Source organism: Grammomys surdaster, unplaced genomic scaffold, assembly GCF_004785775.1.
Source record: "Grammomys surdaster isolate TR1022 unplaced genomic scaffold, NIH_TR_1.0 185, whole genome shotgun sequence".
NCBI lineage: Eukaryota > Metazoa > Chordata > Mammalia > Rodentia > Muridae > Grammomys > Grammomys surdaster.
The window spans coordinates 9,725,617-9,740,372 of NW_021604630.1; the positions used below are offsets into that span (position 1 = coordinate 9,725,617).

The window sequence follows — 14,756 nt, forward strand, 5'->3', positions numbered from 1 at the left end:
TCATTCTGCTTTGCGCTTCAATCCAGGGATTTTTGCTTGGATTTTGGCCATGGCACCCTTAACGAACTTATTTGCAGGTCCTAGATAATGATCTATCTGTGCCTGATGCCATTTATAAATAACAGGAATACTGATGAATGCCATTCATAAATAACAGGAATACTGATGAGTGAGATCAGAGCTCAAATCAGTACTGTCAAACCACTGAACAAGGCACTAACGTAGGTAAAGACCTACATCAACACTGCAAACTTCAGGGAATCAGCTAAATCATCAACTAAAAAGAGGCGCCTCAGTTCTTTTATTGTGCTGTTCACATGACCAAGAGCAGAATTACTGTATTTCTGAACCAATTCCTCTGATACAGCAACTTCAGACTCCAAATATGCCCAGAATGGGTGGCCTTCATCTGATTTCTGGATAGCTTGGATCACACCCTTATATATCCTAAAGCTGATAGTCACACAGAGCAGGGCCAAGGCAATGTAGGCCGTCACACTCACAATGCTGAACACTGCCAGAGACAGAAGCAGGAATATGCTGGCACCAAACATCGCTCCAGTCTTCAGTCTTCTTTTTTTTTTAAATCTATCTATTTATTTATTTATTTATTTATTTATGTGAGTACTCAGTAAACTGTCACTTTTTTCAGATACATCAGAAGAAGGCATCAGATCCCATTACAGATGGTTGTGAGACACTATGTGGTTTCTGGGAATTGAACTCATGACCTCTGGAAGAGCAGTCAGTGCTCTTAACCCCTGAGCCATCTCTCCAGTCCCACTCCGCCCCACTCCAGTCTTCTTAATGTCTCTCCAGTAGAGGAGGCCAACCACTGAAGTTTTACTCAGCTCTGCTGACAATACAGCAGTCAGGGATCTGTCCTCTTTCTCTGTATCAGAAGGAAGTTCTTTCTCTGCTTCTTTCATAAGTACTTGGGGTTTAACTATGTTGCCCGTTTCTGTTTGAGGTTCCAAAGCAGAAACATTTGGAGGCAATAAGGACACCTTTGATACACTGGGCCTATTTTTGGAGAATTCATATGAGACATGTACTTCATCTTTAGGATATATATTCTTTTTTGTTTGTTTGTTTGTTTTTTCAAGACAGGGTTTCTCTGTGTAGCCCTGGCTGTCCTGGAACTCACTCTGTAGATCAGGCTGGCCTCAAACTCTTGAACTCAGAAATCCGCCTGCCTCTGCCTCCCAAGTGCTGGCGATTTTGTCTTCCTTAGAAGAAAGTAAGTCATCATTTGACTAAATCTCAGTATTAAACTCTTCCATTTGCAAAGGAATCTTCTCCTTTTTGGTCAATGTTGGAATTTCATTAGATGCAGCATCTTTTGTAATATGTAAATTCGGCTGAAAAGACTCTAAGTATGGCTTTCCTACCTCCTGAGGTGAAGCACTAAGTCTCTCCTTATGTTTGTGTTGTGTTATAGAGGAATGTTCTTATTCCATCATCCTTTGAATAAAAAGCATTCTGTTCCATTCCATAATTCTTTGAAACAGGATCTTGTTGTACAGCGTCAGACTTGTGGTCTTTTCACCTCTGCCTCCAAAGAGCTGGTGTTACAAGAGTTTGCCACTGTGCCTGTCACTGTATTCTCGTTTTCTCTCTTAATCTATTTTGGAGACCAGGTCTGGTCTTAAATTCACTTTGTAGCCAAGGGTGATCTTGAACTTGGAACCCTCCTATCTCTAGCACAGGTTGGCTTTCTTTTATCTTAAAAGTTGTAATGTACTTTAAAAAAAAAAAAAAGGCAGAGGAGATGGCTTAATTAGTAAAGCATCTGCTACACAAGCATGGAGACCTGAGTTCAGCTCCCCAGCGTCTGTCTTGCTGTCTGGAGCAGCTCTGGGATCTCCGTGCTGCGGACTGAGGGAGACAGAGTCCTCGCAGCCATTGTTCAGCTGGACCAGCCAAACTGATGAGATCCAGGTTCCGAGAGAGAGCCTGTCTGGAAAATTAAGGTTGCAAGTGATTAAAGAAGAGACCCGACACCCAGACGCTGGCTCCATGCATGCACACACGGAGCCACCCCCACGTACATGTGTGCACATTCACATTACACGCACTTTAAAAAGAAAGTAAATGGTTGCGAAAATAATACCGCATGTTTAGATTCAGACTAGAGATGGCCGTCATTTCTAAAACTTCCATCTGTCCCTTTCAAAATGCACTGAATTCAGGACTGGAGAAGTGGTTGAGGGATTAAGAACACCGGTTGTGTTTCCTCAGGACCTGGGTTCAATTCCTATCACCCACATAGCAGCTGTCTGTAATCTCAATTCCAGGGGGTAAGGCCTCTGAGGGTACTGCATGTATGTGGTATATAGACATATATGCAGGCAAAACACCCAACCTAATCACATTAAAGGAAGACTGCGGGGCGCCGCCTCGCCGATAAGGAGAACGCCACACTCAGGATTCTTCTGACAGCAGTTTATTGTTACAGCTCTTTTAGATGGCAGTGAGGTGAGGGACGCCAAGCCCCAAAAACCTGTGGCTTATATAGAGCTTTAGGAGACGTGCCACACACTCATTGGCTCTTATGATATCGCCAAATTAGCATACTGGGTTTCGCGCCTTGCACAGGCGCACATTCAAGCAAGGCTCGCAAGAAGAACCAGGAAGCAGGAAACTGGCGCCATGTTGCAATGGCGAACGCGGCTCCTAACAGAAGACAAAATACAAAATTCATTGAATTAGACATCAAACAGATGAAAGGAGTTAAGCACAGTGGTAATTTTCTCTGGATTCATCTTCTAGGGTCTAAGTCCCCTCTCTCTCTTCTATCTTTCTTTCTATCTATCTATCTATCTATCTATCCATCATCCATCTAGGGTCTCTCTATTTTGTAGCTCTACCTGTCCTGGACACACCAGGCTAACCTGGGACTCACAGATTGTTTGCTTCTTCCCCCCAGAGCAGGAATGGAAGGCATGAGCCACCACAACCACAGCCAATTGTAAATCCAGTTTCTCAACAAAGCAGCCTCGAAAACTGCCTCCGAGAGTTTCTTATAGTGCGGTGTGCTTTATGCTAAGTTTACATTTAAGTTTTAGTTGTTCTCTAGTCTCTCCAGTTTTTATCCTGAGCCTTAATAATGGACGCCGAAATCATGTAATAAGCCCACGTAACACTGGTCTGCCAGACAACTGGAATGACAGAGGTTGTGAGACTGACTGGGAGCTGGGACTGGAGCTCCCCTCCTCTGGAAGAGTAGCCAGCGCTTTTTTGTTGTTGTTGTTTTGGTTTTTTGGGGTTTTTTTGTTTTTCGAGACAGGGTTTCTCTGTGTAGCCCTGGCTGTCCTGGAACTCACTCTGTAGACCAGGCTGGCCTTGAACTCAGAAACCCGCCTGCCTCTGCCTCCCAAGTGCTGGGATTAAAGGCGTGTGCCACCACCGCCCAGTTTAGCCAGTGCTCTTAATTGCTGAGCCACCTCTCCAGCCCCTGAATTCTTTAAAAAAAAAAAAAAAAAGCAGGACGGTTGTGTAAGTGAAATCGAATACTTGTTATTGCCTAAAAAACGGCACGTTTCTCATTACTGAGCAGTATGTAATCTTGATCTTAAAGATGAGGCGGTACCAGCAGAAAAGTGGCTTTTTCCTTTTTGTGATCAAGAAGGAATTTGTGTGTGTGTGGGGGGAGAGGAGCATTCTTTAATTCTGTGTGTGTTTATATGTATCTTTACTTAACTTTACCTATCTGTGTAACTTTACCCCCATCAAACTTTAACCCGGTGATCTTAACAATCATTAAAGGTTCCTAACAAAGCCGCTCTCACTGTGACCTTGCAAATGTTTTCAAGTTGTTATTCTGTCTACATTTTATTACAGGGTACTTTATCAGAAGGAAACTTTTTCCTTCTTCCTCGATGATCTTCCCTCTACCTCCAGCTCCCAAGTCATATTACCTTTTAGGCAGAAAACAAAACAACAAAAACCAAAAAAGCCTTTATAAACTGTATAGCATTCTAATTCAGGACATTCTAATTGGAGTGTGGGGCCTAGCGACCCTGTGCTCATTTCTTTGGCGTGGGGCTTCCAGCTTTGTGCTTGAGTGATCTATACACGTTCTCAAAGACCCTGGCCTGGGATCCTGGCCGGTTCAGTAGGCAGCTCCATCCCAGTGTGTTCCACAGCTCGGCGAGGCAAGGCCTTTGGTCTTTAAGCTTCATCTACGGATCACAAAATTCATTTCGGCCGTTCAGTTTATTATTCCAGCCGTTATTTAACGAGTGCAAGTGCCCTGATAGAGGAAAGTGGGTTAAGGCCTGCAGGAATCGGGGAAACTGGAGGCTGGGAAACAAAACGTGCCAGTTCTCGGTCTCAGTCCACGCGCTGCGGGGCGGGTGCGGTGGGGGGCGGGGACAGGGGCCCTCGGGCGCCGCCCGCCGCGGGTGCTTAGTCACGGCGACGCTGCACCCCGCTCCCCCGCGCGCACTTCCGCGCATGGCGCTGCTGCCCCGGGCGCTGGGCGTGGGCGCGGCCTGGAGCCTGCGGCGGGCAGCGAGCGCGCTCACCTGCGCCATGGCGAGTCCCCGCGAGCCGCAGCCCCCGGCCACCGCCGCCGCTTCCTACGACTACCTGGTGATCGGCGGCGGCTCGGGCGGGCTGGCCAGCGCGCGGCGGGCGGCGGAGCTCGGCGCCAGGGCCGCGGTGGTGGAGAGTCACAAGCTGGGTGGCACTTGCGTGAGTACCGGGGCCCTCGGGCCGCGTCGGCTGCGCGCTTTCTCCCGGCCTCTGCGCGCGGCGCCCGGGGTACTTCCCCACTCCCAAGCCCCGGTCCCTGGAGATGGCGGGAAAGAGGGTGACGCGACCGAGCCACCCACTCAGCACAGGTGCAATGCTAAAGCCAAAAAAACTTCAGCCAGGCTTAGCTGCTCAGCGTGCAACTCCATGTGGGGGAGTATCGCATCCGGCGCTGGAGCTGGGGAAACCTGAAACTGCCCCTGGGGAACTAGTGGCTTAGCAGTGGAGGGTTCTGGCATGGAGGAGTGTGTGTGTGTGTGTGTGTGTGTGTGTGTGTGTGTGTGTGTGTGTGTGTGTGTGTGTGGTCGGGTCTGATCTTATATTTCAAGGGCAAAGGGATAGGTAACAGCAGTTCTCAACTTTGGCTGCGCCATGGAACCCCCTGGGAGTTGAAGTTCTGCTGTCCCCACTCGTCCAGGGCTCCCAATGGTACCTGGTACCTGGAGGTACAGCGTTGGGGGTTAGCAAGCTCAGAAACACGCAGTTGATCCCAGCTGCACCCAAGGCTGAGAACTACAAGTTACCTCCAAAGAGAAACCTTAAGGGGTTTCTGAGAGCTTCATGATGCCGTTTGTTGTGGATTGTTTTGGGGATAGGTTTTCAAATTACACAAAAAGGAAAAGAGAAGGGTGGTAAATCTTACAATGGAAAGACTTAGGACTTTTAAGACTGTCTCATATCCACATTAGTGTGGTCTTTTCCCATCACGAGATCTAGGCAGAGTTCTGGTTGGTGATTGAAAACGCTGAACCTCAGAATTCACCTGGGACCGGGGATAGGTTCTCTCAATGCCTTTGAAGGCGTTTAAATTGTACTAAATTGGGAACTCCTTAGGGGCATGGGCGGGTTCCTGTGTTTGTGTACTGCTTGTTACCTTAAAATACCTTGCTTAACAGGTATTGGTGAATGAAGTTAGCGATGAGTAGCTGTGAGCATGCTCAAGTCACGGTAGAAAATGAACGGTGTGTGTGTGTGTGTGTGTGTGTGTGTGTGTGTGTGTGTGTAGAAAGGAAAAGGCATTGTTAATGATTGGCTTGCACTTTGACCCTAGTCTAGAAAGACTAGAAATCTCTGCAGAAGGCAGAGGAAATGAACGTTTGTCAGTTCTCAGCTCTGCACTTCTTTCTAGGCTTCAGTTTTCCTCCCTCCTTGTCACATCACCACAGATTTGTGACACCAACTGTCACTGTTGGTTTTCTACTGGCATTAATCAAGAAGGGGCTGGCCGGGGTTTGATGTCTGAGTTGGAGGCCAGCCTTGTTTATACAGCAAGTTCTACGACAGCTAGGGCTACACAGAGAAATCCTGTCTCTGCGGTTAAAAAAAAAATGAAGACAAACTTCTGAGAGCAAGCAAAGGACAGCACAGAGTGACATTATTTGCTACAAGTGGTCCACCTGGCCCCGCGTGCCCAGTTCATTCTGCAGGAGCGGCCATTTCCTTTCAAGCGTCGATGTCTTTGAGATGCCCTTTGCTGTTTTAGTGGCGTAACTTTGGGGACTTCCTCAAAGTAGCTTTGGGCTCTGAATGACAAGGGTAGGGGGCTGCAGCCAGTATGAGGGGAAATGTAACCCAAAGGTCTTAGTGGGGTTAGATTTGCCCAAGAGTTGTAGTATCATGGTCTGTCCAGAGTTGGAAAAGTGAACTTATTATGGGAAGTAATTTCCAAGCACTTGCAGGGGAACCTGAAACTGATCCTTTGTTCATGTTTTTGGGTTCTTGTGTGAATCTGACAGAAGGAAGGGGTTAGATGGAAATATGTTTCTACAGAGGCTTTCAAGGAACTTGCAGTATAATGGGGAGACCAAATACGGTCAGCCAGGAAGTGGGGTTGGTCTGTCCGTCTGTCTTTTTTTTTTTTTCAGTGTTTATTTGTATGAGTGCTTGCATGAATGTCTGTCTGTACCACATGCATGCCTGGTGCCTAAAGAGGCCAGAAGAGGGCATCATGGGATCCCCTGGAGCTGGAGATATAGACAGTTGTTAGCTGCCATGTGGGTGCTGGGAATCCAGCCCAAGTCCCCCAGGAACAGTGGCTGCTGCTCTAACCACTGGGCTGTCTCTGCAACTGAGGACTGTCTAAATTCTTTCAGGTAATGACTGACTGCTCAAAGTAAAGTAGTTTAGATTAGTGTTGATTTTCACATTCCTTACTGAGGGCTGATGGCTGAGTTCAAGGCCAGCCTGAATTACAATCTAAGCTCCGTCCCTGTACATAAAAGAACTCCTTAGTGTTATTTCCACGTGGTAGGATTATATTTGTTTTTAGTCAGTTGTTCACTGAGGATTATTGGAAATCTATGTATCAAGTGCTTTTTATAAAGATTTGTTTTGGAGCCTGGAGAGATGGCACTTGGCTGCTCTTGCAGGTGACTGGCGTTCAGTTCCCAGCAACCACATGGTGGCTCATAACTGTCTTTAATTCCAATTCCAGGGGCTCCAATAGCTTCTTTTAACCTCCTCGGGCACTGAGAACACTCATGGTACACAAACATACTTGCGGGCAAAACACATACACACAGCACACACATGTATAAATCTTTTTAAATTTTTTATTATTTATTTATTTATTTATTTATTTACATATGTTTGGTTTTTAGAGACAGGGTTTCTCTGTGTAGCCCTGGCTGTCCTGGAACTCACTCTGTAGACCAGGCTGGGTTCAAACTCAGAAATCCGGCTGCCTCTGCCTCCCAAGTGCTGGGATCAAAGATGTGCACCATCACTGCCCGGCTAAATTTTTATTTTTATTACGTGTGTATGTGTGTGTTGAGGCGTGTGCATGTAAGTGTAGGTGGCCACAGAGGCGAGAGTCAGATGCCCCTGGAGCTAGGATTACAGGCCGTTGTGAGCTGTCCATCCTGGCTTCTGGCATCTGTACTCTGGTCTTCAGCAAGAGCAGTACCTGTTCTAAACCGATGAGCTATCTCTCCGGCAACCCCGCTTCCCCTGATGTTTATAGATGCTAGAAGGGATCACTGCAGCCAGCAACAGATAAAATCCCTGTCTTTGGGAGCGGGCATTTTAGTTGCTATCTGTAGTTTCTAAAATTTCCATTACTATTTTTTATGATGAATATAGAAAGATCTGTTGTGGGAGCTGGTGGTGGTGGTGGTGGTGGGCTTTTTTGTTGTTGTTGTTGTTGTTGTTAATATTTTGAATCATGCTCATAAAGCTGGAATTGATTCTGGAGATTTATCAATCCTGTATGACTACACTTTATCAAAAAGAAGAGTAATAATAGAAGCACCGGTAGTTACCTGCAGTTCTGGCTGACCTAGGTCTTTCTATATTGACTAGGCTGGCTTCACACTCAGATCTGCCTGGTCCTGCCTCCCGAGTGCTAGGATTGACAGTATCTAGGCTGGCCTTAAAAGCACTATGTAGCTGAGGATGACCTCAAATTTCTGATCTTCCTGTGTCTGCCTCCCAGGTTTTGGATTATAGACGGGCATCACCATTTCCGACTTGGGTGATGCTGGGTGTGAGGCCAGGGTTTTGTACATCCTAGGCAAGCATGCTACCTACCAACTGAAGCCTGACTTTATTTATTTATTTATTTATTTATTTATTTATTTATTTATTTATTTTGTAAAGACCACTGAGAAGGTACTGACATTGTCACTAGCAGTTTCATAGAGACTTTGATTTTACTACATTTATTTATTTATTTATTTTGGGGTAGGGACTATGCATGTCAGGGTATGTTGTGTGGAAATCAGGGGACAGCTTATGGGAGTCAGTCCTCTCTTCTACCGTGTGGGTCCTGAGGATTGAACTCAAGTTGTCAGGCTTGGTGGCAAGTGCCTTTATTCACTGAGCCCTATTGGCAGCCCCAAATAAAACTGGTATTATTATCTTCTTCTTCTTCTTCTTCTTCTTCTTCTTCTTCTTCTTCTTCTTCTTCTTCTTCTTCTTCTCCTCTTCCTCCTCCTCCTCCTCTTCTTCCTCCTCCTCCTCTTCTTCCTTCTCCTCCTCCTCTTCCTCCCTTCCTTCTTTCCTTCCTTCCTTCCCTCCTCCTCCTCTTCTTCCTCTTGTTCCTCCTCCTTCTTCTTCCTCCTTCTCCTTTTCCTCCTCCTCCTCCTCCTCCTCCTCATTCTACTTCTCAGAAATCCGCCTGCCTCTGCCACCCAAGTGCTAGGATTAAAGGCATGCGCCACCACTGCCCAGCTCTTCTGCTTCGTATTACAGGAAATTGAACTCAAGCCTTGTATGTTCTAAGTATGTGCTCTGCTCCTGAGCTATACCTCAGAGCCTTAGCAACAGGATGTATTTTGATGAAATGGCAAACAGGTTGTCCTTTGAAGACCCCTGGCTTTCTAAAACACTGCTTGGGCCTCTGTATTTTTGTTTTGCATAAATCCTAATAGAAAGTCAGGGAGCATCATTTTGTTTAATCCCTTTGGATTAATCCTTAGGAGCAGAATATCAGCCAACCCTTGAGGACACCCAAGTAAGTGTGCTGCAGCCCATGAGCAGGCCACGAGAACGATGGCTTCAGTACTGCATCGCATGGGGTGATCTGTGACCTGTGATGCCATAAAGGGTTTTAAGCATTGTCCTCCAACAGAAGGGAAGAGCCTCCTCACCCCAATTAGGAACCAGGTATTATTATTCTAAACTCATGAGGTCTGAGGTGTACCCCTGCAGTAGCTCTTGCCTGACGTCTATGAGACCCTGGGAACGCCCGAAACAGATACACATACAGCAAACCATAACACTCTTAATTAGGGCTCCCACACCGAGTCTTCACCCCAGAGCACCGGATTTAGGATTTCAGAAGTAAAACCTTACAGATAGAATTTTCAAAAGCTGCAGGCACATTTTTTGTGGGTGAGTCAGACACAAAGCCAGGCTGTTGTCGGAATAAGGACTAGGGAAGCTTGAGAAGGACTCCAGTGAACCGCTGACGGATTGGACGGAGGCAGCAGGTAGCTTTGTCCTCCGTTCGTTGGTGCCTTCCAGTTTCATTTTGGCGTGCTTCTGCAATAAGCAGCCAGTACATCATCTCCTAAGGATGTCTGCCTCGTGACCGCTTGCTTTTTTTCTTTTTTCCTTCCTACTTCTGGATCCTCTCCTTCCCCAAGACTTCACCCCAATGATAGGGTGGATGGACCTTTCCCTCAGAGGTGCATATTGCCAAAATGAGTGAGTTGGTGCCGGTGACGTTGGTACCCTCTCCCCAGTGTGCCGATATCTGGAGATGATGAGGTTAGATGCAGATCTGAGAGTGAGCCCCTGAGCATCTTTTTCCATGGGGGAGACCAGGGTTTTTTTTTTGTTTTGTTAATTTTATTTACTAATTTTTATGTGCATTGGTGTTTTGTCTGCATATCTGTCTTTTCGTCTGAGGGTGTCAGAGCCTCTGGATTTGGAGTTATAGATAGTCGTGAGCTGCCATGTAGTTGCTGGGAATTGAACCCATGTCCTTTGGAAGAAGCGTCTTTCTAACCCCAATACCAGGGTTCCCCCACACCCCAAAGTTAGCACTTTGATGTCAGATTTCCCAGCCACTAAACTGTGAGAAACACGGGTCACATAAATTCTCCAGTCCCGTGTTTTGTTACAGCTGCTTGAACTAATATGGTTGGTATGTGTCTTAAGAGCTCAGTTGTCTTACCAATTTTTAAAAATTAAAGAAAAGCTTGTGTAAGCCCATGTCTCACATGTTTCAAGTTGATCTTAAACTCTGTGTAGCTTGGGATAACCTGAAACCATCTTCTCCTTTGTTTTGTTTTACTTTGAGACAGGGTCTTTCTTTGGTCCAGGCTGGCCTCAAATTTGCCATCCTCCTGCTGTAGCCTCTCCAGTGCTGGAATGACTCATTTTCCTCCATTCAGGGTCCACTTTTTTTTTTTTTTTAAATAGAGTCTGTTCCTTTAAGACTTCAGTGCTGAGAAAGGTGTTAAGAAGCCAGGTAGGAGATGGACTTGTCCTGCGCTGGACCAAGAACTGTAGTATCAGGAGCTGCTGCTAAAGCTGACTGAGCCGCAGAGAAAGGCATGCAGACCCAATGGCGTGAGTCCATTCACGTTCCTCTGAGTGTTCTGAACCAGGCAGAAAACAAACAACAACAAAATACTCTACCCACCCGTAGTTGGTAGAGTATTGTACTAGATAAAAAATAGCTGCAGAAGGGGGCAAAATAAGCTATCTCTTTTCCCCTAGAATTAAAGATGACCCCTTATTGCTCAGGGCAATGCACTTATTCCTGAGGGCAGAAGAAACACACTGGAGACGATCTTTGAATTAAGTTTTCAGAGACTCTAAAAAGTACACACCAGTGTGAGACTCGTCCAAAGGCTGAATCAGAGCCTCTGGAGCTTTAGTTCTCCACACAGGCCTTGGAGGCGATGGGGGGCCCTGACTTCTGCTCCCTTACTCTGTAGGACCCCCAGTACTTGCTGAGTGTACTGGTTCTGGGATTAGGAGGAGCCCAGCTCCTGTGGGATTCCATACATCTTGCCAGCAAGCCTTGTGTGGTAAGGGTTGACCGAGAGACAGGCAAAGCTTTCTTGATTTCTAACTTACTGCGAACTGGGCTGTACATTGCTGCCGGAGAAACCCACAGGGCAGGTCTGGGAAAGGGCTGCTTGGTAGCTTATGGCTCATCCACTGAGCAAGCAATGGTTTAGAAACATGCAAATCCCAACGAGCTTGTTGTCGACAGCATGTACTTAGATTTCCCAATGTAGCTTTCTAAACAGCCCAGTTTAAAGGAAGTTCACCTCCTCTAGTTTCAATGGGTTCCCCTTAAAAAAAACAGAACATTGGCCTTCATTTGCTTTGTAAATTTAGGACTTCATAAAATGAGACCAGCCTGTTCTCTTAAGTGTTCACTAAATAAGTGGTTGTAAAGAGAGAGGCTAGTTGGAGTTGCTAATAAATATGACTTAGCTTTGGCCATTTGGCTTGTTTTTTGGCCTTTTTTTTTCCCAGTGATCCTACTATATTTTTATTTTTTTAAAAAAATGTTATTAGCTGGGTCATGGTGGTGTACACCTTTAATCCCAGCACTCAGGAGGCAGAGGCAGGAGGATCACTGTGAGTTGGAGGCCATCCTGGTCTACAGAGCTAATTCCAGGACAGCCAGGGATATACAGAGAAACTCCATCTTGATAAATGAAAACAAAACAATAATGTTTTTGAAGGGCAAACGAGTAAGTTTGTTGAGAAATAAGGAAGCAGCTTCCTCTAGCTGGGAGGGGGTTCGAAAATGAGTTGTCTGTGTTTTACTTTTTTTGGGTTTTTCGAGACAGGGTTTCTCTGTGTAGCCCTGGCTGTCCTGGAACTCACTCTGTAGATCAGGCTAGCCTCGAACTCTTGAACTCAGAAATCCTCCTGCCTCTGCCTCCCAAGTGCTGGGATTAAGGGCGTGCGCCAACACCGCCTGGCGTGTTTTACATTTTAAATATTTATTTTTATCATTTTTAAATGTTTGTGTGAATGAGTGCAGGTACCTACAGAGATGACAGGTATCAAGTATCCCAGGAACCAGTTACTGGTGGTTATGAGCGATCTCTTCAACATATTTTTATGTTGAAGTTTTTCTTTTTTTTTTTTTGAAACAGAATCACATGTAGTCCAGGCTGGTCTCAAACTCACTATGTAGTTGATGCTGTCCTTTATCTCGTGATTTTCCTACTTCCACCTCCCATTTGCTAGATTACAGGTGGTTCGGGTACCAAAGTGTCTGGTGGGTTCACGGCCTGTGCTGTCAGACCTAATAATGTACACACCAGCGAGAAAAGGGAGAAAGGACTGAGCATGGCCGGATGTCCAGAGCTCCTTAGCCCTGTTGTCTCCGGCTTTGATGGTTGTTGGGTGTACTTTATTCTTTCCAAGTCAATGAGGTATCTGATGTCATACTGAGAGGGATGGGGCTTGATTTCCAAAACTAGCAGCTCTGTCTGGAAGTCTCTTCTCTGTAACCTCCAAAACAGGACAGGTGCTATTTCAGGATGGTGGTTCTCCTTAATGTCTCCAGGCGCTAACAAGTACACAGGGACCCTGCAGTGCAGAGTCTCTGGCCCGAGAAGGTTGCAGATGGAGTCACTCTGCCCATCTAGGCTGTGGTCTGTTGTGTGGGTCTCTTAGCTAAGCTTAGAGCTTGGGAGACTCCACAGGGTCTGGGATGAGATCCATCTAGGGCATTTCCTGGCTCAGTGCCTGGAACAGCAGGATGTTTAGTGGGTCCTGGAAATGAATGGATAGGTCTAAGGGGTTGTTTGTTTGTTTGTTTGTTTAACATAGAAACTTAAAAGTAAACCAGATAGACGTTAGGTACGTCTGACCACTTTGAGCTTTAATGGAAACATATTCCAGACTTTTCTTGTAGGATTTAAGATCTCATGTAGCCCAGGCTGGCCTGGAAATCCTGCTCTTCCTTGCCTGTGTCTCGTAGGTGCTGGAGTTACAGGCGTGCATCAGCACCCTGCCCACACACTTCTTTTAAACCACTTAAAATATGCTCCAGGTTGCTTCAGACTTACTTGGTGTGAAGTCATAGCGAGTCCCAGTGCTTTCTAGTGCTTAAGTCAATTTCAGAGATTACTACGGAGCCGGAGGAGGAGGAGGAGGAGGAGGAGGAGGAGGAGGAGGAGGAGGAGGAGGAGGAGGAGGACTGGAGAATGTTTCTTTATCATCCTGACATCATCTCCACCCTTCTGGGTGAGCTCCGTTGAGAGTGTGATCCGGATGGAACCATTAGTGACTCACACTGCAAACCTCAGAGAGAGAGGTGTGACTTAAGGCACTGAGACCCACCTTGCCCTTCCAGTGGACCCATGAAGGCAGGTCTGAGGTGAAACACCACACCAAGGCGCTGGGCTTGGTCTTCCCCTTCCCAGAGGATGTTAGCTCTCTCCCCTGCTCTTGGCATCTGAAAAGCCTCAGTCACCCTCCTTCCTTAGGAGTAGCTCATTCTCCTGTCCCCGTGACTCTGAAGTACCCGAGTTGAGGAGCAGCAGACAGCCTCAGCTTGGTCAGACGGAGGAGGTGCATGTAGACACTGTAGGCTCCAACTCTAACAGAGTCCTTCCTGCAGTGTTGGCCCTGAAGACTGCGCCCAAAGTGCCACATAGGATTCTGGGTTTTACTGGGCTTGAATTCTGCACACTTCCCTCATTTCCATGGGTTCCTGCTTTATGTATGTATGTATGTATGTATGTATGTATGTTTGTATGTTTGTATGTTTGTATGTTTGTATTTATTTATTTATTTATTTTTGTTTATTTTTTATTTTTGGTTTTTCGAGACAGGGTTTCTCTGTGTAGCCCTGCTGGCTGTCCTGGAACTCACTCTGTAGACCTGGCTGGCCTCGAACTCAGAAATCTGCCTGCCTCTGCCTCCCAAGTGCTGGGATTAAAGGCGTGTGCCACCACCGCCCGGCTATTTTTGTTTTTTTCAAGACAGGGTTTCTCTGTAACTCTGGCTGTCTTGTAACTTACTGTGTAGAGCAGTCTGGCCTTGACCTCAAATTCATTCGCCTGCCTCTGTCTCCCAAGTGTTGGGGTTAAAGGCCTGTGGCCACACTGAGCATCTGGAATTATTTAAAAATATAATCTAATTTTCCAAGTACAGTCAGCAAGAGGAGGGTGTGGGGATGGGAGAGAAGAGTGCGGGGTGGAGCGGGGATGAATGAAAGCAAAGTACAATGACGCGCGCGCGCGTGTGTGTGTGTGTGTGTGTGTGTGTGTGTGTGTGACTTCCATATTGAGTTCCATCAGTTTACATGCCCAATTTAAAAAAAAAAAAGTCTGAGAACGAAACTAGACAGGTAGTGACCCATCTCTTTCTAGAGGAAAATAAGCAAACAAAACCCTGGTAACTTGGGAGAATATGGAAGCATCATTCATTCCTTCACTCTCTGGGTACAGGATACTCGTGAGCGGTACGATTATAATGAAACTTCACTAGGTAAATTTTAGCAGGTAGGATCTGGAAAATGGGAGGAATAGGAGATTACTTTTCAAAAAGACAGCCTCTTTCAAACACTG

The 14,756-nt window shown here is 46.2% G+C and overlaps 1 protein-coding gene and 1 pseudogene across 1 annotated transcript in view; one reads left to right on the forward strand and one right to left on the reverse strand.

The window, feature by feature from the left end:
• LOC114621811 lies at positions 1-929 on the reverse strand (annotated as a pseudogene).
• A 3,529-nt stretch (positions 930-4,458) lies between these two features.
• Positions 4,459-14,756, forward strand: part of Gsr (glutathione-disulfide reductase) — a 42,897-nt gene continuing 32,599 nt past the window's right edge. The window contains exon 1 of the mRNA XM_028768262.1: positions 4,459-4,698. Within this exon, the coding sequence (XP_028624095.1) occupies positions 4,459-4,698 (240 nt within the window). The remainder of the gene's footprint in view (positions 4,699-14,756) is intronic.